The sequence below is a fragment of the Suillus subalutaceus genome, assembly GCF_016647625.1.
Source record: "Suillus subalutaceus strain FC151 chromosome Unknown DFJ58scaffold_19, whole genome shotgun sequence".
In the NCBI taxonomy this organism is placed as follows: Eukaryota; Fungi; Basidiomycota; class Agaricomycetes; order Boletales; family Suillaceae; genus Suillus; species Suillus subalutaceus.
The window spans coordinates 139,407-156,584 of NW_024540268.1; the positions used below are offsets into that span (position 1 = coordinate 139,407).

Consider the following 17,178-nt stretch of genomic DNA (forward strand, 5'->3'; position numbering starts at 1 on the left):
CATCGTTGTGGCAGCGCCATCACCTGATCGTTCACCTTTGAGAACGTGGGGAAAACAAACAGGTGGTGGCGCTGCGTTTCGAACACATCGCAGGGTCGTTTTCACTCTTGGTTCGTATCTTTACTTAGTTGGACGCTCGTCGCTGATGTTCTCCCAGAAACATCGGACATCCTATCCATTTCCTTGTAATTGTGCCTGAAATCGGAGTCGCAGCGCCACTGTCTGATTTGATCGTTTATCGGATCTTGACAGGACTCAATCAGGTGGCGGCGTTGCATTTCAAACAAGTGCATTCACTTGCGTTCTTTAGGACCTAGGTTTGCGCCTCACCTTGGTTAGATGGCAATACACGTAATAAACACGTATCTTTGACAGTCTTATCATTCTTTGCCGGTATCCCGGTAGAGAGGCAACACCATTCTCCAATGCCAATACCGCCACCACAGCCAAATGAGCATCGTCAGTCCACTTGCACTCATCGCAGACCCATGCGGTACCGATATTTGGTACGACCACGAATAATTCGTGGTCGTACTAAATATCGGGCGTTCATCAGAGTCGCGGTGCCACTACCCGTGCACAGCTGATGGTATTCGTCCATGAGAATTTCGCAGATGGCGGCGCTGCGTTTCGAGCAGACCGTAGGATCGCTCTTCACTAGCTCTCGAGGTTCGCGCCTTATTTTGTGGCACGATACACGCAACTGACCACGTTTTTTACCCCTCCCGACGTAGGAAAGGTTGAGTGTTGTCAGGCCACTTGAACTTGGTGGACTTTTTGCAGACCAGTTCTCTATAATACTGTAACTCATTTGGGCAGCACCTGATACAGGGCGTTTATCGGAGTCGCAGCGTCATCATCTAGGAAGACTTTCTTGAGGTAGCTTCGCAGGTGGTCGCGTGTGGTTCGAGTAGATCGCAGGGTTGATCTTCACTAGCACTCTAGGTTCGCATGACCTAGCTTGAATAGCATAATATACACACTGACTACGTGTCCTGAACAGTCCCGCCATCCATTTCACTCTCCCCAGCGCAGGAGAAGGGTAATATCACCACAACCAAATGACCATCAATCTCGTCACAGACCCACGCAGTGCCCCCGATATTTGTTTCTGTTTGGTTTTTTCCGGACAACACCTGATATCGGAGTCGCTGCGTTACCACCGGCACCAGTGAACAGCCGTTGGAAAATCGTTCAAGAGGTATTCACAAGTGGCGGCGCCGTGCTTCAAGTATCACACTTCAATGATTCACTCTATGTTCGTACCTTGGCTCTGTTAGAATCGTTGTTAATATTCTCCCAGAAATAACATTTTTTTTTTGTTAGCAGTGTCTGAAATGGGGGTTGCAGGACCATCACCTGTAAGTTGTGTTGTGTGCTACACAAAAGACAAACTTACAGGTTATGGCCGCTGCGCTTCGAATAGATTGCAGAGCTCGGTCGGTCTTCAAAGTTTTACCTTTACTTTTTAGGTTCGTACCGTGTTTTAGTCGGACGCTGTTGACGATTTTTTCAGAAATCTCGATATTCAGTTTGGCAGTATCTGAAATAGGAATCGGAATCGGAAGCGCAGCGTCGTTACCCGTCCTGAGCGCAGTGAAAACCCACTATGGCGTGGTACGATGGGATCTGTTTTCTTTCTGTTTGTAACGTTGTCGATAGGGTGAAATAGAGCAGATTATGAAAAGCAAATTGTAGTCACATTGCTTTGCGTTGTTTGTTGTGTCGTTCGTATCGTTTTTGCGTCGTACCTTGGGTCGTTGCATCACAATTTCTTGTTTTGCATCGTTTCTTCCGATCTTCCGAAGCTTCGCGTCGTATTGCACACACACTGCATTGCATCAATCATAGCGCTCTCGCGCAACGTGTGACGGTGTGACATGATATCATCATTGTATCTAAGTCCTACAACTACATTCATCTTATCTTCTTACTACTACAATCATGTTGTCTTCTCTCTTTTTCATCATCGCAATCTCAGTTTTTACAGGACCTCTGCCGATTTTTCGTCTCCCACTGAGGCCATAGAGTGTAAGTGGTTTTATTATTATCATAAACAGACTTGATTTTTAACACAAGTCGAAAGGGTGGGTAGTATATGCGTTCGAAAAGTGCACATGGGTGCCCGCCCGCCCCATGTGAGCCATTAGAGGACTCTCTGTTCTCGTCTTTCTGCCTGCTTACCCCACACTAGTGGTGCTCTGGCTGCATCCTACTCTCAGAAAGTGCGCAGTGTTTTCGTCTTTTGGCCTGCTTACCCGATGTTGATGGTGCTCTGGCTGCATCCCGCTCTCAGCAAGTGCGTGATTTCGTCTTTTACTACGTTGCATACTCGCTGATGGTGCTCTGGCCGCGTCCTGCTCGCAGGTTGTGTATGTTCTCATCCTTTGACCTGCTTACCTTACGCTGATGGTGCTCTGGCCACATCCCGCTCTCAGAAAGTGCGTGCTCTCGTCCTTTGACCTGCTTACCCCACGCTGATGGTGCTCTGGCCACGTCCTGCTCTCGGTATGTACGTATTCTCGTCTTTCGACCTGTTTATCCCACGTTGATCTTTCGAATAGAACTCAGCGACGCCCCCCCCTTCGACTGCTCAACACCTCTACGGGGATTCTGGGCGACCGAGCAGCGCAGCTAAACTCCTTCAAAACCAGTCCAGAGTACAAAGAGCTTTTATCTTTCATAACGAAGCGTTCGGATCTCCGAATCACCATCGTCGGCCCAAGACATTGCGGGGGCAAGAGCATCGGATGCTGACGGAGGATCCAGCACGTGCACAGGGAGGATGCTCAGTAAGCTGGAGATATGTTTTCAAAGACGATAGAGGTAGAACTGTATATATTGGGGAGGTAAAAGCGTATAGGTTTGTAAGGCGGCTACTTGAGTTCGAAGGGGAATGTGAGCGAAGATGTGTTTTAGATGAGAGATGAGACGCTCGAGACGGACACGTTCTAGGAGGCTTTCTGAATTACTTGGAGCGGTGATCGTTGGGGTATATTTCGCTGCTATGGAAGAGAGTACATGAGCTGTATATAACGCGAAACGGTAAGGGTAAAGGATAAGTTTTAAGATGAAAGAAAATACTCGGAACTGAGTTAGTGGCGTACGAGCGCAATGTAAGTTTTAAGATGAAAGAAAATGGAAAGCGGCATGGCTCGGATACGAAGAGTGATGCGGCGAGTCACATGGACAGCTTCGAGTGCCTAGTCATAGTCCGTGCCTAGAGGATGTTCAATCCTTACAGGTTGGCTATAAGATGTACATGAGACTGGAGAGGAAATGTGGAAACAAGAACAAGTTCAGCAGTTACAACACAAAAAATGTCGGAATAGTAAGAGTAGCGAGCTAATGAAAGAAATCACAGTGTGCATTTGACCCCTTGCCTCCTCCAAAAACACCTCTACACAATTCTCAACGCCCCGAGCATGCGTCCTATCAACGGCTGCTTTGACACGGTTCAAATCGCAATTTTCGAGTACATCTTCTGCCTCTATGACGAGGGTTGTTGCTTTGAGATGAGGTTTTCCAATCCCGTATTTTTTCAGCGCATCCCGTAAATATTTTCTATCTCGTGATCCTCTGTCACCGCCGACCTGAGAATAGATTAGTACTTAAGGAATACAGTCAATGGAATGTACTTACTTGAGCGATCAGCGGCACTAGGGTTTCACGTACGACTATGAAAATTGGCCAGACCAGGACTGCTGCCTGACTAGCGCGTGCAAATTCGTTCCATTTCGCAATCACAATGCACATCAGGATGATCTGATAGCCATTCATCCACGGCTACCTTCATATCTTCCAGGTGGGTACAATTGGCCGCTGAGGACCGTGACTTGGAAGTCGATGAGTTTTGGCTTGGGTTGGAGCCCTTGTCCTGAAAACCCTGATCTGAACATTTGTCGGACCATTGCCATTGATCCGGACGGGGGGGTTCGCCGACTGCCATTTGAAACTGGCACAATGAGCAGTAACATTAAAAGGGAGGTGTAGAACTTACTGCATCTTCCACCGCTAAGACGGTAGTAGGGTGATTCAATAAGAGATCACAGTCAATTAGGTCCCGCATCAGCTTGTACTCAGTATCTGACGATTTGGGGTTTGCTCGACGTGTCAATAATATATTTGCGTGCGACATTCAAATAGAGAGGTCGTGGTCGACCTCGGTGAGCTGTAGGCATCGATTCGATGCAGGTAGCACGGTGGCAATCACCTGTCCGATGGTGGTTACTCCGGACTCATCCGTTGTAACGTTGACACCCCGTAATGCAGCAACAGGCTGAGGGTGTTTTCCTAAGCTGCTGTTCAGGTGGAGGTGAATCTCTAATTTTACCACCCGTGGGCCTGACTCCAAGCCGGAGCCCGTGTGCGCGCCATCCTCTGTTGTATCGGGGTCGGAGAGTTCGTTGATTGCCAAAACCTTCCGTGCGATGATGGAAAACGTATCAGTGGGGCATGTTCTGAGAGATGGAAAGGCGTTTTTAGCCTGTTTTTTGAAGGTCGCGAAAATGATTCCACTGGTTTTTCCCGCTAAAATCGCCGTGGCTTGTGAAACCACAAGAGATGGGGATGGTGTCGACATGGGGGCAAGGAGAAGGTCGACGGAAGCACCGTACTACTTGTACCAGAATTTCAAGTGATATGATGGGCTCGCAGCTTCGATTTCGAACCAATTGATTTTCGCTCGGGAAGATATCGACGATCAGTCGCACGGTTGAGCTTCGATGGCGGTCCATCCCGAAGTCAGATCGGTTCACCGAAGTGGCGACAGCCTACAGGCCGCAACCTGGAACCAAAAATGACGGACGTTTACCCATTTTGGAGTCAATAGTATGATTCGAGAAGTTTGCACTCGCCTCGCGAAATCAACCAATCAGTAAACCGGTGAACAAAAGATATTAGTCTATATTAGGGACGTCCAAAGTTGGGTTTTCAAGCGCTCCTTCCCACCACTGCTTCGAGTGTAAAGGGGCGATGTAGAGACAAGCTCAGCATGCAATCAGCGTTCAAACGGACATCGACGGGTCAGTGGAACACAGTACGACGACTCAAGCAGATTGATGTCAGAAAGGGAGGGAGGTCAAAGACGCCCAACGCCCTAGAAAATGAGTATACCCTGGTATACCTCGAATAAACGGTAGATACGGAGTATACGATTGGAACCTATACTTGCCACCTGTGCAAGTGCAATTACGATGAACGATACCGACGTCAACTACGTCGTACTACATGGACCATGGCTTCGGATCAATGCACGGTCGTCGGCCATCTCTAAGCAGAACACAGGGATAGTGGTCAAGTAACACCTTCAAGTTATCAGAGCTTGTCGGGGACGCGGGTCAGAAGAGAGTCAATGCTGCGTCTCTGTGCTTCACCGAGGGATCTTGTCTGTGCTGAGTACTCAATATTTTTGAAAAACGGTACTACAGGACACACAATTTACTTGAATTGAAAGCAAAAATGACCGAGTTAACCTCAGGTTCGACTAATAATTGGAGTGGCAGTTTGAAGGTCGATCAGGGAGTTGGTGGTACGATATGGTGACGGCGGTGGTCTGGTCAGGAGGACTATCCGTAGGTTTGGCGGCGGCACTGGCAGCGGCAATGATTGTAAGGTAAACAATTTGAACGAGCTTCATGGTATCTGGTATAACTATGCTTCAGTCTAGGATATGACCGTGCTAAGAAAATCACACACCAACGGTGAGTTTGATTGAGCAATGTGCGCAAAATTGCTATGACAAAGTCTTAGTAGAGCTATTATATGTTGGTTCAATGAAATGCGCATAGTGTGGCACAAGAGTGCTACTCACTGCAACAGGAGGTCTTCGTTTCTGAGGCCCTTTCAACTCAATCGCGTTGATTTTATACTTGTTCTAGTTAGCGCTCAAATTACTTGCTCGTTTCTCTGGGGCTCAGTTGATGAAATCCATCCCCCCGGCAATCCACACGCAAACCCATCAGGAAAAACCCCCTTTTCATATTGGGGACAATTAGAGCAGATTGTATCAAACATAATAAATCCTTCATCGTTTTCTCAAATGCGTGCCAAAAAGACCCAATATTCGACAGTCTGAGCCAATGTGCGCATCGAAAAAAAATTCAAATGCATCGGAGAAAATTTTTAGATACATGATGACTAGGGGCCGGCGTTGCCAACTATTTACCTTGCTCCGGCGACTCTAGCGCTTCCCCAATTTTATTCGGGAATACGAGGCTGTCGAATACTAGTACTACAGTCCTAGAAAATACGCTAGAAAAATAGGAAATAAGACACGCTTCGAGATACAAGTATGATTATGAGTGCAGTGGAAGGCACTGTCCCTCTTTTAGGCTTTCGAACCACTCGCGTCTGAGTCAGTCTCGGGGGATTTTTCGGTCGGTCCAAGTCTTTGTCGTCGTTGATGTGCAGGTATTTGTAGTTAGTATTGTGGTGGACCGCACCGAGCCTCAGAATGGTTACGTTTTCCGCGGTTGCTTGGAAAGTATTGGATTTTCCAATGACGCACGGTGAACTGAATCTCCACGATGGAACCATTGAGAGCGGTATTAACTTGGCGTGGATGGGTTGAATAAGGTTGCCTTTTTCTAGAGGGCTCGTACCATCGACAATATGATTTCCTGCATGTATCTGAGGCGATAGGCGGATACACGACCTATGTACTATGACGAGTTTGGGCGGGAGCTCGCTACTCTCGTTGACGAATTCTAGTCCAGTAGTACCGCTGGAATGTTGCCAGATGGTTGGACTTGGTGAGTTCCGAAAGTTCACGGCATTTTCCGGATTTGTATAATTTTTTTTTTGCAAATCGAATCGATCGATCAGTTCTCTTATCATCATCTCGAGTATCATATTTGCGATGGCAGCTAGGGTACAAACTTACAGTTGAAGACTTTTCATGGGCTTTGATGGGTTGCGTGAGTGATTCGCTAGTTTCTCCATGCCAGACAATGACCTCTCCATCTCTATTGACATTGCTTGCTATGAATTGCCGATCTCATGATACAGCCAATCTCGATTCTCGACACCCTGCTGCTATGCCTTCCATCTTCCTCAACACAATACCTGTCTCCAAGTCCCACAGACGAAGCATCCGCCGTCTTCTCGTCTTTTGACCTACTTACCTGATACTGATGGTGCCACAGCGGTGTCCCACTCTCAGGATGTGCGTGATCTCGTCATTTGACCTGCTTACTGACGCTGATGGTGCCGCGGTTGCGTCCCACTCTCAGGAAGTGTGTGATCTTGCCTTTTGACTTGCTTACCCGACGCTGACAGTGCCCTGGCCATGTCCTGCTCTCACATGGTGCGTGATCTCGTCCTTCGAGCTTCTTAGCAGACGCTGACGGTGCCACGGCCATTACTTTCAGGCCCTCTGCTTAGTGTTCCCCCATCTTTCGTGCTCTACCATCAATGTAACTCAGCACTGAGCTTCTGCCATCTATTGTCAACGGATTCATGCGCACGTTGCTTCCGGTGCCCTTCAGTGACCCACGCAGTTCATCTCATCTAGTATGTTCAACTCGTTGTATTGATTTTCTCGCTATTTTACTGACCGTGTATTGCAGTGGCTCCAAGGCCAACGTGGTGTGCGATCTCGAGACGGACGAGGCGTTGATGTTTCTTGACATTGACGCAATGCCAGAGTCGGAGGAGTAGTAGGTGACGAGCGCTAGTAGTAAAATTGACTAGGATTCGCCTGAATTTGATTTTTTTCGCGATGTTCGAATTGGATCTAATGTGTGATTTATACTTTGGTATTGTAGTAATTAGGGTGAATTGTCTACAATTGGGAGGGGGACTAAAAAAATCAGTCATATCAATCGAACGTATCGAATCCTCAACAATCCGCGAGAATTGTGTCAAATTAGGAATCACCGATTTCCCTGATGAAGGAGTGTCCGTACTCAATATTTACACAAGTTCGATAAGTTTATGCATCTCCACAACATCCAAAGCTCCATATTTCGGTATTTCGGGGAGCCAAAGTTTCACTGAATCACGGATCCATCGCTGCAACCTCTTCTACGAATTTGGCCCACCGTCGTTCCCATGCATCTATAGCTATGCGCTTGCTTCGTTCATCTAGCATGGAATACTACCCAGGGAACATTACACAATGCAAGAGACAAGGACAAGGATATGGCTCACTGTAATGCTGTCACGGGCCATCTGGCCAAGAGTAAGGAGTCCCGTAACTTCACTTGCTACTAGTACCTGTAAGCGACTGATGAGTCTGGTTCCAGTAAGAGACAAACAAGGAGAGGGGTCACCTGGAAGAAATCAAAGGACAACCCCATACTATTAAACATCGCAGGATCGTCTGAAGACAGTACCACCGGAATGCCTTGGTTCATGATTATTGGGAGGGGGTGCATAGGCATCGATGAGGTAAGACGCTATCATTTCTTGAGTCAACGTAAGGCTCCGAGGCAGTTCACAGAAAAACCTACTAGTACTTCATTTCTATTGAAAGATCAAAATAAGCTGGAAGTATCTACTTGCACGAGTCACTCACGATATAGGGCAGACTTCGATTGCTATTTTCTTCTCTCGACAAATTTCCATTAATTTGGGATGCTTCGCCAGGGAAAAACTATGCATTGAGTTAGCGAGCGCTTTATGCCATACAATGCACCTAACCCGTGTCCGATACGCTTCGTTCCAAGAAGAATCGCATCATACAGGTTCATGTCCGCTGCAGTGCCATCACCTAGAGTTTCACCAGCATGAAAAATGAATGGAATATCCGGATGCTGCTCGGCGAAACGCAGAAGTGGCTCTGCGTAATCAAGAAGCGGTCTACACTCCGCCCCATCTTCGTGGCCCACGAGATCAAATCCTGTCAGATAGAACTATTAACTCTGGGTCTGCTGATGTACAACAAACCCGCGGGACTTGCCAGCAATAAGGTCCGGGAATTCCTGCTTGAATCTGCTGCACTGCTCTAGTTCTGATTCCAATTCTTCGGCGGAGACAATTCTCAGGGTATTATAGATAATCTAGGAGAATAATGAGCGTGAGCTTGCATAGATCCAACCGAAACCAAGCGAACCTTCATCCCAGAGAAATCATCTTCCCGACCTTTCGCCTTCATTTCCGCTTTTATTTCGTTTGTGACCTCTCGGAATATCAACAGTAGTTCACGTAATTCAAGTTTGGTCTTCGCGTCCTCTCCAAGTATGTATCTAACGAAATGTTAGGTATCTGAATCATGGACATGTCTTTCTGACTCACTTTTTGAAAAAGCTAGTTCGAACCTCGATATACGAGATACCATCATCTATCGACGAGCGAAGGAACATCCGCAAGTATTCCTTTTGAATCGGCACGAAACGGATAATGGGCTAAGTTTCATCAGTACATGCGCACATCTTGACTTCCAGTACGCCACAGGCTCACATCAGTCACGCCAAAGGTACTTCCAAACTTCAGCCAGATCTGAAGTCTCATATTAACGACGTGTTCAGCAGGTTACATGTTAGTATGGAGCTCACTTTCATCGGTGTATTGTACGTATGGTACGCATCGCTGGGATTTATCATAAAGGCGCTGAGCACCCACTTATCAAACCCAGCAGGGCCGCCTAGTGCAGGATCGAAGAGCTCTCGCGCCTTCTTGATAGGAACCCAGCCCCCGGTGTATAAAACATCTGTGATACCAGTTACATCATCGGCGGCAGGATACTGTTCCACAGGAATTGGCTGAATTGTGGGCAGTACAGTTTCGAGAGAATCTCTGTCCAACGGACCCGGGATGCGGATATGTATCGCGGGATGACCCAATGCCAGATCAAGAAGTGTTCTTGCCTCCACCGAGGCGTTCTGGTGTACATGCAATAGCGCACCCTTTGGCATCTACAGGGGAATTGCGGTCGAGATGATCGGTGACAGGAAGCACGGTGATTTTCTATGCTTACTTTGGAGACTATTTTACTGTAGAGATCCGTCTGTAAAATGATATCTTTGGCTGTATGGAGATGTGAGTTGAAGCGCTAGGCACGAGCCGAGCATCATACCGTTCAAGAACTCCATCCCTGGGTATGGGTGAGGGACATGCTCGTGATCAATCCCCCAAACAGTGATAGCTTCTCTAGCACGGATGGAGCGCACAACTTCATCTGCCATCCGTTCAGCTGTGGTGTAATTTGCACGAACACGGTCTATTCGCAACGCGCGGTCCTCTGTGATAAGCTTCTCACGTCTTTGTAGATAGTCGGCAAGCATTTGGGAGGACATTGGCGAAGAAGAGGATGATGATAGTTTCCATGAATTCGATGGCTTTATAAATGATTCCTTTGTGGCGTGTTGGTTGTGTTGGCCTGTAGCAACAACCATTGGCGTATTGTGCAGCATGCCAAGGCGCCCACATTGAATAACAATGTCGGACATGCCACAGTGGAAAGACCCACAGAAGAACAGTAAGATAGACCAACCCGAATTATGTGTACATTGGCCTTTTTGTCTTCAGGTTAGCACCGCCCTAGTCAATAGTATGCTCGGACCTGTAGCTAGACCGTTAGAACAAGGTTGAAATGCACAGGAATCTCAACTTATATGACCGCCATGAGTGGTCCATGACATATGACTCAAATTTCAGAATATCGGAAAAGACGTTCCACGGCGTAGCCGCCGGTAATGGCAGTGCCGCAGTGTGCAGTGCTCGTCGCGAAGGATTGAGCCGAATTCCGGATGGAAGTCAAGTGCGATGGTTGGCCTAGCTTACTTTAGCGCTTCAAGATGTCAGTGTTACGCTGCTGATTTGCAGTATTAGCAACAAGTACTATGAACTAGTGGCCTTTCGCGAGGTCTTCAAGTTGACATTAACCCATGTAGGTCTTCCAGAATTCATCCAATGAGTCGTGGTCATTGTGAAACGAGTAAAATGGCCAATTACATAAACGAACAAGTGTGCGAGTACTGCAAGTGGCCAGCGGCCAGCCTGAGCGATACTGCTTGAACGACGGCCACAGTAGACGTTGACTGGCCCGTCGGAAAGCTTGGTAAGCCTTACTAATTCTAAGTTATTGGGAATGGTTTGTGCCGTCATAGTTCAAATACTGACCATTAATGCGCGCGCTTTGTAAGATTTCGGCTATGTAGAAACCCGACCGAAAGCACTAATATTTTACAATTCATGTACACTACGCGTTATTTACGGGTTCCCTGTACACCTGAGTTGGTCGTACTTTGACGGACGTGTCTGAGACTTGCGGTAAACTCAACAAGATCTGACTCAATTGATGTAGCTCGAGTGGAGCACTCAGCACGGTACGATGGCCACAAGCCTGAGCTCCTATCACCGTTGGTTCTTATGTCCCTCACCTTGGATTTGGGTATCTGATCCCGGGGGTAAACACCTGGTCCGGATCAAACAGTGTACGTTCAATTCTTTTAGTATGTCCCTTTGAATACCACCACTTCTGTTGACAATAGACATCATAAGGAGTATGCATAGACATACCATGACATTGGATAAACTGAAGTCTTGCAACTTTAAGGAGAATGGCCTTCATGGTGTGGTGATGTTAGTAGGTACCGACGTATCACCGGGATAGACAGAGCGCAGCTCAATAGCCTTTCTCATAACGCGCTCTCCAAGTTCAAGTCGGCTCTCTGCTGACTGAGTAGGGTCACATTCATAGAGCTCCGGAAGAACGAGCGAACGATGATTGGTAAATTCAAGTTCTTCCCGTAGATTGGTCGAAAGATATTCAGTTACGGTAGTGAAAGGACCTCTGTGGATCGATGTTTTGTAAAATGGGTGCAGCGGGAACTCGGGCAATGCCATCGACAGCATGGTAGAACGATGTGCTGATTATTGGTCTGACAACGAAGTGATGTGAAAGAGGCCTCAAGTAAATAGACCCCGCGCTTTCAAATCGAAGAGAGAATATCTCCATAAGATAGCGTGCAACCTGCGACACTACAGTCTTCTTGACCTCCTCGGAGAGATCCCCCCAGTTCTGTCTGGCAGGGGTCCCTTTAATATTGAGTGTGCAGTGTATGAGTACAGTATCCCAGACAGTTCAAGTAAGTTTTGGCAACACACTTTATCCAAGATCATGTATTCCAGTCCAACAGGATTCAACGCGTCAGAGTTCCATGTATAGATTCGTGGAACAGGTATATTTGTGAACGCGGCGATCATCTTGCACGTGGCGACCTTTCCAAAGAATGTAGAGTCTTCAATAACAATACAGATAAGATATGGTTGTAGTAGGTACTAGGTAGGCACCTCCGACTCCTCGGACACGCAGGAGAGGCCACTCGAACCATAGCATTAAGAAAGGTGCCATCGGATTGAAAGATATCATACACCTATTGAAAATATCAAACAACTTGAACTCGTGTTATCTACGGCAGACAGACCTTGTGATAACCTCCCTCAGCCAGCTTCAGCTTGCAACTTGTCAAGAAATAACGATTAACAATTGACTGCAGTTCAGCAAGGCTAAATCAATCTGGTTCACCCTCCCCATCGTACAAAAACATGGATAGTCGATCATCATCACTCCGAGTCATGCTGCAAAAAGTAGATGATCATGAAGGAGTTCTTCGTGATGTGGCGTAAGTATGCCAGGAGGTGTGGTCTGATTTTTTCTGATCGCTCAATATCCAGTTTCAAGAAAGGGAGATATATCGTGACTCTCTTTGATCATCTTGGAAGTTGTCCGAGTTCAATACGGACATTCAGGAAAGGCTCGTGTAGTAAGAGAGTTGGTACTAAAGAGTGCATGGCTCAGCTGTGGCAGTGCTAATCAGTGGCTGTGTGCTTTGTTTGGCGCCGAATCCTATGCGAAAGAGGGACATTCCGATGCAATTACCACATCTTCAAGGTACAACATCGCATCTGTCGATCATCGCTCCGTCTCGCCTTCACCGGGTCCTTCGTACCGCTGCCATCGCAAGACTTACTTCAGCAGGCAGAATGATTGCTGCAATAACATCAACGCCGCATCACTGTTTGTCCCGCGCGTGTGATAGCTGCTTTTTGTGTGTGGCGTAGCGGTGTGGATGGCAGGATTTTTAGTTCTTTTTGCAGCCAAGGTACGTGTCTTGTATAAACCCCTGCTCAGTAATTTCAGTCGATTGAAATGTGTACCCGACGCAGCACTAATCAGCCGATCCATCGTCTATCGATGTGATATCAACTCCAGACTACAAGGCATGAGTCTGCAGAAGACATCAGGTCCAATCAAGAGGTATATTTTGTCGCACCACGCATACGCTGTGCTTGATGGTTGGTACTTCCCGTATGGTGGTATCAGATGATTCCGTCATCGAGAAGTTCCAACCCAATCGCGCTGGCCTAGGGGGAACATTTGAGCTAGGGGTGTCAAATTCCGCATATCTATTTCTAGTTGACTTTCCACGGTGATCAATGATCAGGTGAGTGACAAGCACATAAATATGTGTATTGACTTTTCTGTGGCAGTTCGTACCATAAATCATGCCTTTTTATTCGTCTCGACCATTCCGGTGTTCTGCGATCATCTCTGATAACTCGCCTCAGACTATCAGTGCTTTGTTGGTTTGACTGGCAGAAATATGGCGAGGTGCGCATATCTAAAACCCAGTACAGACATTAGTCGAGAAACAGGCCACCAATCACCCGAACCGCGTTAGATCACACCCAGTTCCTGTCTCCTTCCTTTCCCATGCACCGTGCCCCATATCCGCACTGCCCATACCACTACATTTTTGCTGGTTGGTTGATACTTTTTTTCTAGTGGTGGCGGAATGGCGCGATCACTGAGAAGCACTGACTCATCACGCTGGCGTAGATCAACGTCTCCTTAGAATCACCTCCGTGCTTCTACTCTTCTATGCCATTTGCCCATAGTATTCTCACTCTGATTACTGTTTTGAATTATCCAGGCATTATATGCCCAAGATGTGGACGCGAGGCTTAGCGCCCCCACGAATACAGAAAAGAACAACTGCCAGTCACGCATTCGATCTGGTGCTGCTTCTCAACTTCTGTCGGAACGCCATGTCCGATGCGCTCGAATATGATGGTGATTCTTTCAAGATCTCTCAGGAAAAACATGTAATGCACTGTCAAATCCGAATGTTCGGCAACATGCATTATTCCTATTTCACACTAGAGAGTTTTTGGGTGATGTTTATCTGTCAGAGCTTGGTGTGCTCGTTACCGAACGGAGATTATCTCGCACACTGCCAATCCATCATCATTGCTTGGAGTCGGACCTTGGCGCTTACCATTGAAGTGTTGATTATTTTATATCAGGCGCGAGCCTATTCAACTTATTTTCGCAGCTTCCTGATCAAATGTTAGCAGACGATACAGTAATGAGAGTCCTTGTCAAACAGCTACAGTAACAAACTGCAAGACTCAGCTCCGGTGACAAAGAAAACAGAATAGGTCGTCCATAAAAGTCAACAAAATGGATTAGAAGGGGACTATCAGGCGTATCCGAATGATTCGACATATAGGGTTACGCTCGGTCCTCCACTGAGAATACTGGAAGGACCGGAGACAGGGAAGCGAAGTGTATGACGGATTGCACGTGCTATACCCTGCGATCCGCAAACTAGTGTAATACCCGTGAGTTGCATTCTCGGAAGTCAGCGGAATCGGTGCTTACCGCTCACCGACATACGTCCCGAGGTCATGCTGACCTCTTCCTTGAGCAGTGCATCCAGGTCTGCCCGTCCACTTTCCATCCTGACCCCGCGTAACGACACTAGCATTGACGATGTTAAAGAATCCTTCCTTGTCACAACTTGTTCGTGAGTGCGGTTCTTCTCTGTTGGATTTGAAAGGCTGGAGTCCTCTTCTATGGACTGCGACGTCGATGGAGAGCCAGTATTAAAGATACGGATGGATGCCGTCAAAGAAGGCGGAGCAAGCTGAACAGCCTTGATGAGTGCTTCTTCAATCCATTGAACATACTCTATAAAATATGACATTAGGATTGCTCGTACAAGGTGTGGATGAGTCGTGAATCTACGCACCAGCCTTGCGTATGCACCAAATGAACACCACCCGTTTGCAGGAGCTTTTGCCCTTGCGCACGGACCTGTGAGAACAGTGAGACATCAATGATAACAATCAAATCACTCTACGTGCTCAATAACACTCAGGAAGACCGGGAGGGTATACGATATACCAGACCCTCCTGGTTCGATGAGTACTGTGTGATTACGAGACGAAGCACAGCTCACCCGCCACAAATACACACGTGTCGTAAGAACTGAGGTCAGGAGACGGGCCATAAGGACCATCCACAAAAACCTTAGCTTTGCCCTTCGTAGCAGCTACCTCCTTTAACTTTTTCGTGAACCCTCCGTGCACGTTGACCAAAAATACTAGCTCCTTCCAGAACGGAGCGCTTGAGCCCAGAACCTGGGTTCCGTAATTTTCACCCCTTCCCGATTGATCCTCTGGTTCTTCAGTTGACAGAGAACTAGAATCAAAACTCGCAATAGTAAAAGGGTGCGCTTCGAATGGCAATGTCGAAACTGAGGGCATGGTTAGATATGCCGTTTGTCCTGGGGACCAGTGGAAATGCGGGGGTCGACGTAGGCGCAATCGAACGACATCTTCGGAAAGCAATTCTGTCGCTGCATCCATTGTTCCAGCTCCTGACTTGAAGCCAAAATAAGAGTGATTGAATGCAACAAGTCGGACCACCCGGATGAAACGATCCAAAGCCCAGAACACAAACGATGGCCATATCCAGTACGACCCGCTAATCGTCGCCAGTCAGAATAAGGATATCTGTGTTAATTTGCACTTACTAAGCACCTTTGGTGTGGAAATATCCTCCCACCAGAAATATACTGGGTTCTGTCGGTCAAAAAAATATAAGCACGTAGAAATCCTATACTCACAGGACGCCAAGGAAGTGAATGTAGAAGAAGAGCTCGTAGGCTCCAGTGCGAACAGGACGCAGTGATAGTATGATCAGAATAAAGAAAGCAGCCATGGCAATAATACCGGCGTGAAGCGATGCCTCGCTCAAATGGAAGCTTTCGATCAACTCCATTAGAAAATTGCAAGTACGAAATAGATGATACGTACTAGGGAGATGATACCACTTCACCCACCGCATGTACACAAAGTAGCATGAAGCATGTCCTAGCCATCATCCGATGAATATAATTGAGCTTAACATCCATGAGTAAGTCCCCCGTGGAGAGTAATGAAGCGCCATACCTTATCGTAGCTGATGCCTGTGACCACTGATGCTGAAAAACTCAGCGACACGTCGGATTCGTAGCTTTTCCACCTACATGACACGAGATTGTTCTTTGTGCCAAGAGCCGTGACAATTGGAAACTGACTGGACGCCAGCATTGCTATGCGGTTGCTCCAGAAGATGACATCGAGTTTCTGACCCTCGACTGTGGTTGCTACGTGATTTAGTGCTTAGTGCGGTGTGAGTAGGACCGTACACAATCATGTGAGCTTACTGTTAATGAAGGCATAGGTCAACAAAAGGGTGATGTATGCTACAGTCACAAAAACCTCTGCCATGTTGAGGGTATAAGATTGCCCTATTTCTAGGGTCCACCGGAAGGCAACAACGCGATAGAAATTTATGACCGCAAGCGGAATCCGACGAAGAGAAAATTTCTGATGAAAACCATTGGTGATAGGCTGTTTCTTCGTCGGATTCGTAGTGCCTGCGCCTGGCGAATTTGGAGTGAACGAATGACCCCCACTGGAAGCAGCCGACTATGAAGAGGAACGCAGCGATAGCATACCACACCTGTTCAGGGTAGGTGACAAATTGCTGCAAGAGCGCGCTTAAGTCAGCTTCAGAGAACCCAGAAGACATCTTAAGTCGCAAGCTGAAGGGGTCAGGGTTCAGGCAGAAGGGGAGGCAAGAGCAGACTACTTAATATGAGGACCATCATGATAGTGGTACGACTTGGCATCCCCGAAGAGCGACCAGTCCCCGAGCGTGTAGCGCCCTGTTATCACTTGTCTGCCAAGCCTTAGCGAAAACTAGGTACCAGTGCGCAGCGCAACGTAAGAACATAATGAAAAGCTAGACGCGGTCCTGCCCAGGCTCCTTCCCAGTCAGTGCGCCACTGGCGGCTTCGACTCGGATATCACCGAAATCACCGAACCCAGACATCACATGACAAGTTGAAATTTCTGATGCCACCAACGTTGCGACTCGCGACACATACTCGTGATATC

At 47.4% G+C, this 17,178-nt stretch overlaps 5 protein-coding genes across 5 annotated transcripts; 2 read left to right on the forward strand and 3 right to left on the reverse strand.

Annotated features, from left to right (window-relative positions):
- Window positions 1-1,314: 1,314 nt before the first annotated feature.
- DFJ58DRAFT_771163 (uncharacterized protein) lies at window positions 1,315-2,103 on the forward strand. The gene is made up of 5 exons (XM_041389128.1): window positions 1,315-1,361; window positions 1,427-1,472; window positions 1,517-1,577; window positions 1,598-2,031; window positions 2,080-2,103. Exons 1-4 carry the CDS (start codon window positions 1,338-1,340, stop codon window positions 1,665-1,667), a joined length of 201 nt encoding a protein of 66 aa, XP_041247406.1. The 5' UTR covers window positions 1,315-1,337; the 3' UTR covers window positions 1,668-2,031; window positions 2,080-2,103.
- Window positions 2,104-3,203: 1,100 nt separating this feature from the next.
- DFJ58DRAFT_911941 (uncharacterized protein) lies at window positions 3,204-4,582 on the reverse strand (the record flags this gene model as incomplete). The annotated part of the gene is made up of 6 exons (XM_041395252.1): window positions 3,204-3,268; window positions 3,377-3,593; window positions 3,643-3,765; window positions 3,814-3,955; window positions 4,001-4,014; window positions 4,214-4,582. The coding sequence occupies 6 exons, from the start codon at window positions 4,580-4,582 to the stop codon at window positions 3,204-3,206; spliced, it is 930 nt and encodes a 309-aa protein (XP_041247407.1).
- A 2,082-nt stretch (window positions 4,583-6,664) lies between these two features.
- On the forward strand, window positions 6,665-7,741 carry DFJ58DRAFT_911942 (uncharacterized protein; the record flags this gene model as incomplete). The annotated part of the gene is made up of 6 exons (XM_041395253.1): window positions 6,665-6,752; window positions 6,826-6,917; window positions 7,146-7,235; window positions 7,279-7,306; window positions 7,371-7,512; window positions 7,569-7,741. The coding sequence occupies 6 exons, from the start codon at window positions 6,665-6,667 to the stop codon at window positions 7,657-7,659; spliced, it is 531 nt and encodes a 176-aa protein (XP_041247408.1). The 3' UTR covers window positions 7,660-7,741.
- Window positions 7,742-10,880, reverse strand: DFJ58DRAFT_771190 (Metallo-dependent hydrolase). The gene is made up of 13 exons (XM_041389129.1): window positions 10,019-10,880; window positions 9,920-9,969; window positions 9,498-9,857; window positions 9,403-9,441; window positions 9,238-9,347; window positions 9,056-9,188; window positions 8,903-9,002; window positions 8,644-8,842; window positions 8,519-8,596; window positions 8,454-8,466; window positions 8,274-8,399; window positions 8,152-8,217; window positions 7,742-8,098 (listed from the first exon to the last, which is right to left on the reverse strand). Exons 1-13 carry the CDS (start codon window positions 10,389-10,391, stop codon window positions 8,000-8,002), a joined length of 1,746 nt encoding a protein of 581 aa, XP_041247409.1. The 5' UTR covers window positions 10,392-10,880; the 3' UTR covers window positions 7,742-7,999.
- A 3,352-nt stretch (window positions 10,881-14,232) lies between these two features.
- Window positions 14,233-16,810, reverse strand: DFJ58DRAFT_771197 (ferric reductase NAD binding domain-containing protein; the record flags this gene model as incomplete). The annotated part of the gene is made up of 12 exons (XM_041389130.1): window positions 14,233-14,557; window positions 14,612-14,920; window positions 14,982-15,046; window positions 15,088-15,145; window positions 15,192-15,718; window positions 15,768-15,809; window positions 15,861-15,998; window positions 16,051-16,136; window positions 16,186-16,211; window positions 16,263-16,382; window positions 16,443-16,629; window positions 16,682-16,810. 12 exons carry the CDS (start codon window positions 16,808-16,810, stop codon window positions 14,430-14,432), a joined length of 1,815 nt encoding a protein of 604 aa, XP_041247410.1. The 3' UTR covers window positions 14,233-14,429.
- Between the last annotated feature and the right edge of the window lie 368 nt (window positions 16,811-17,178).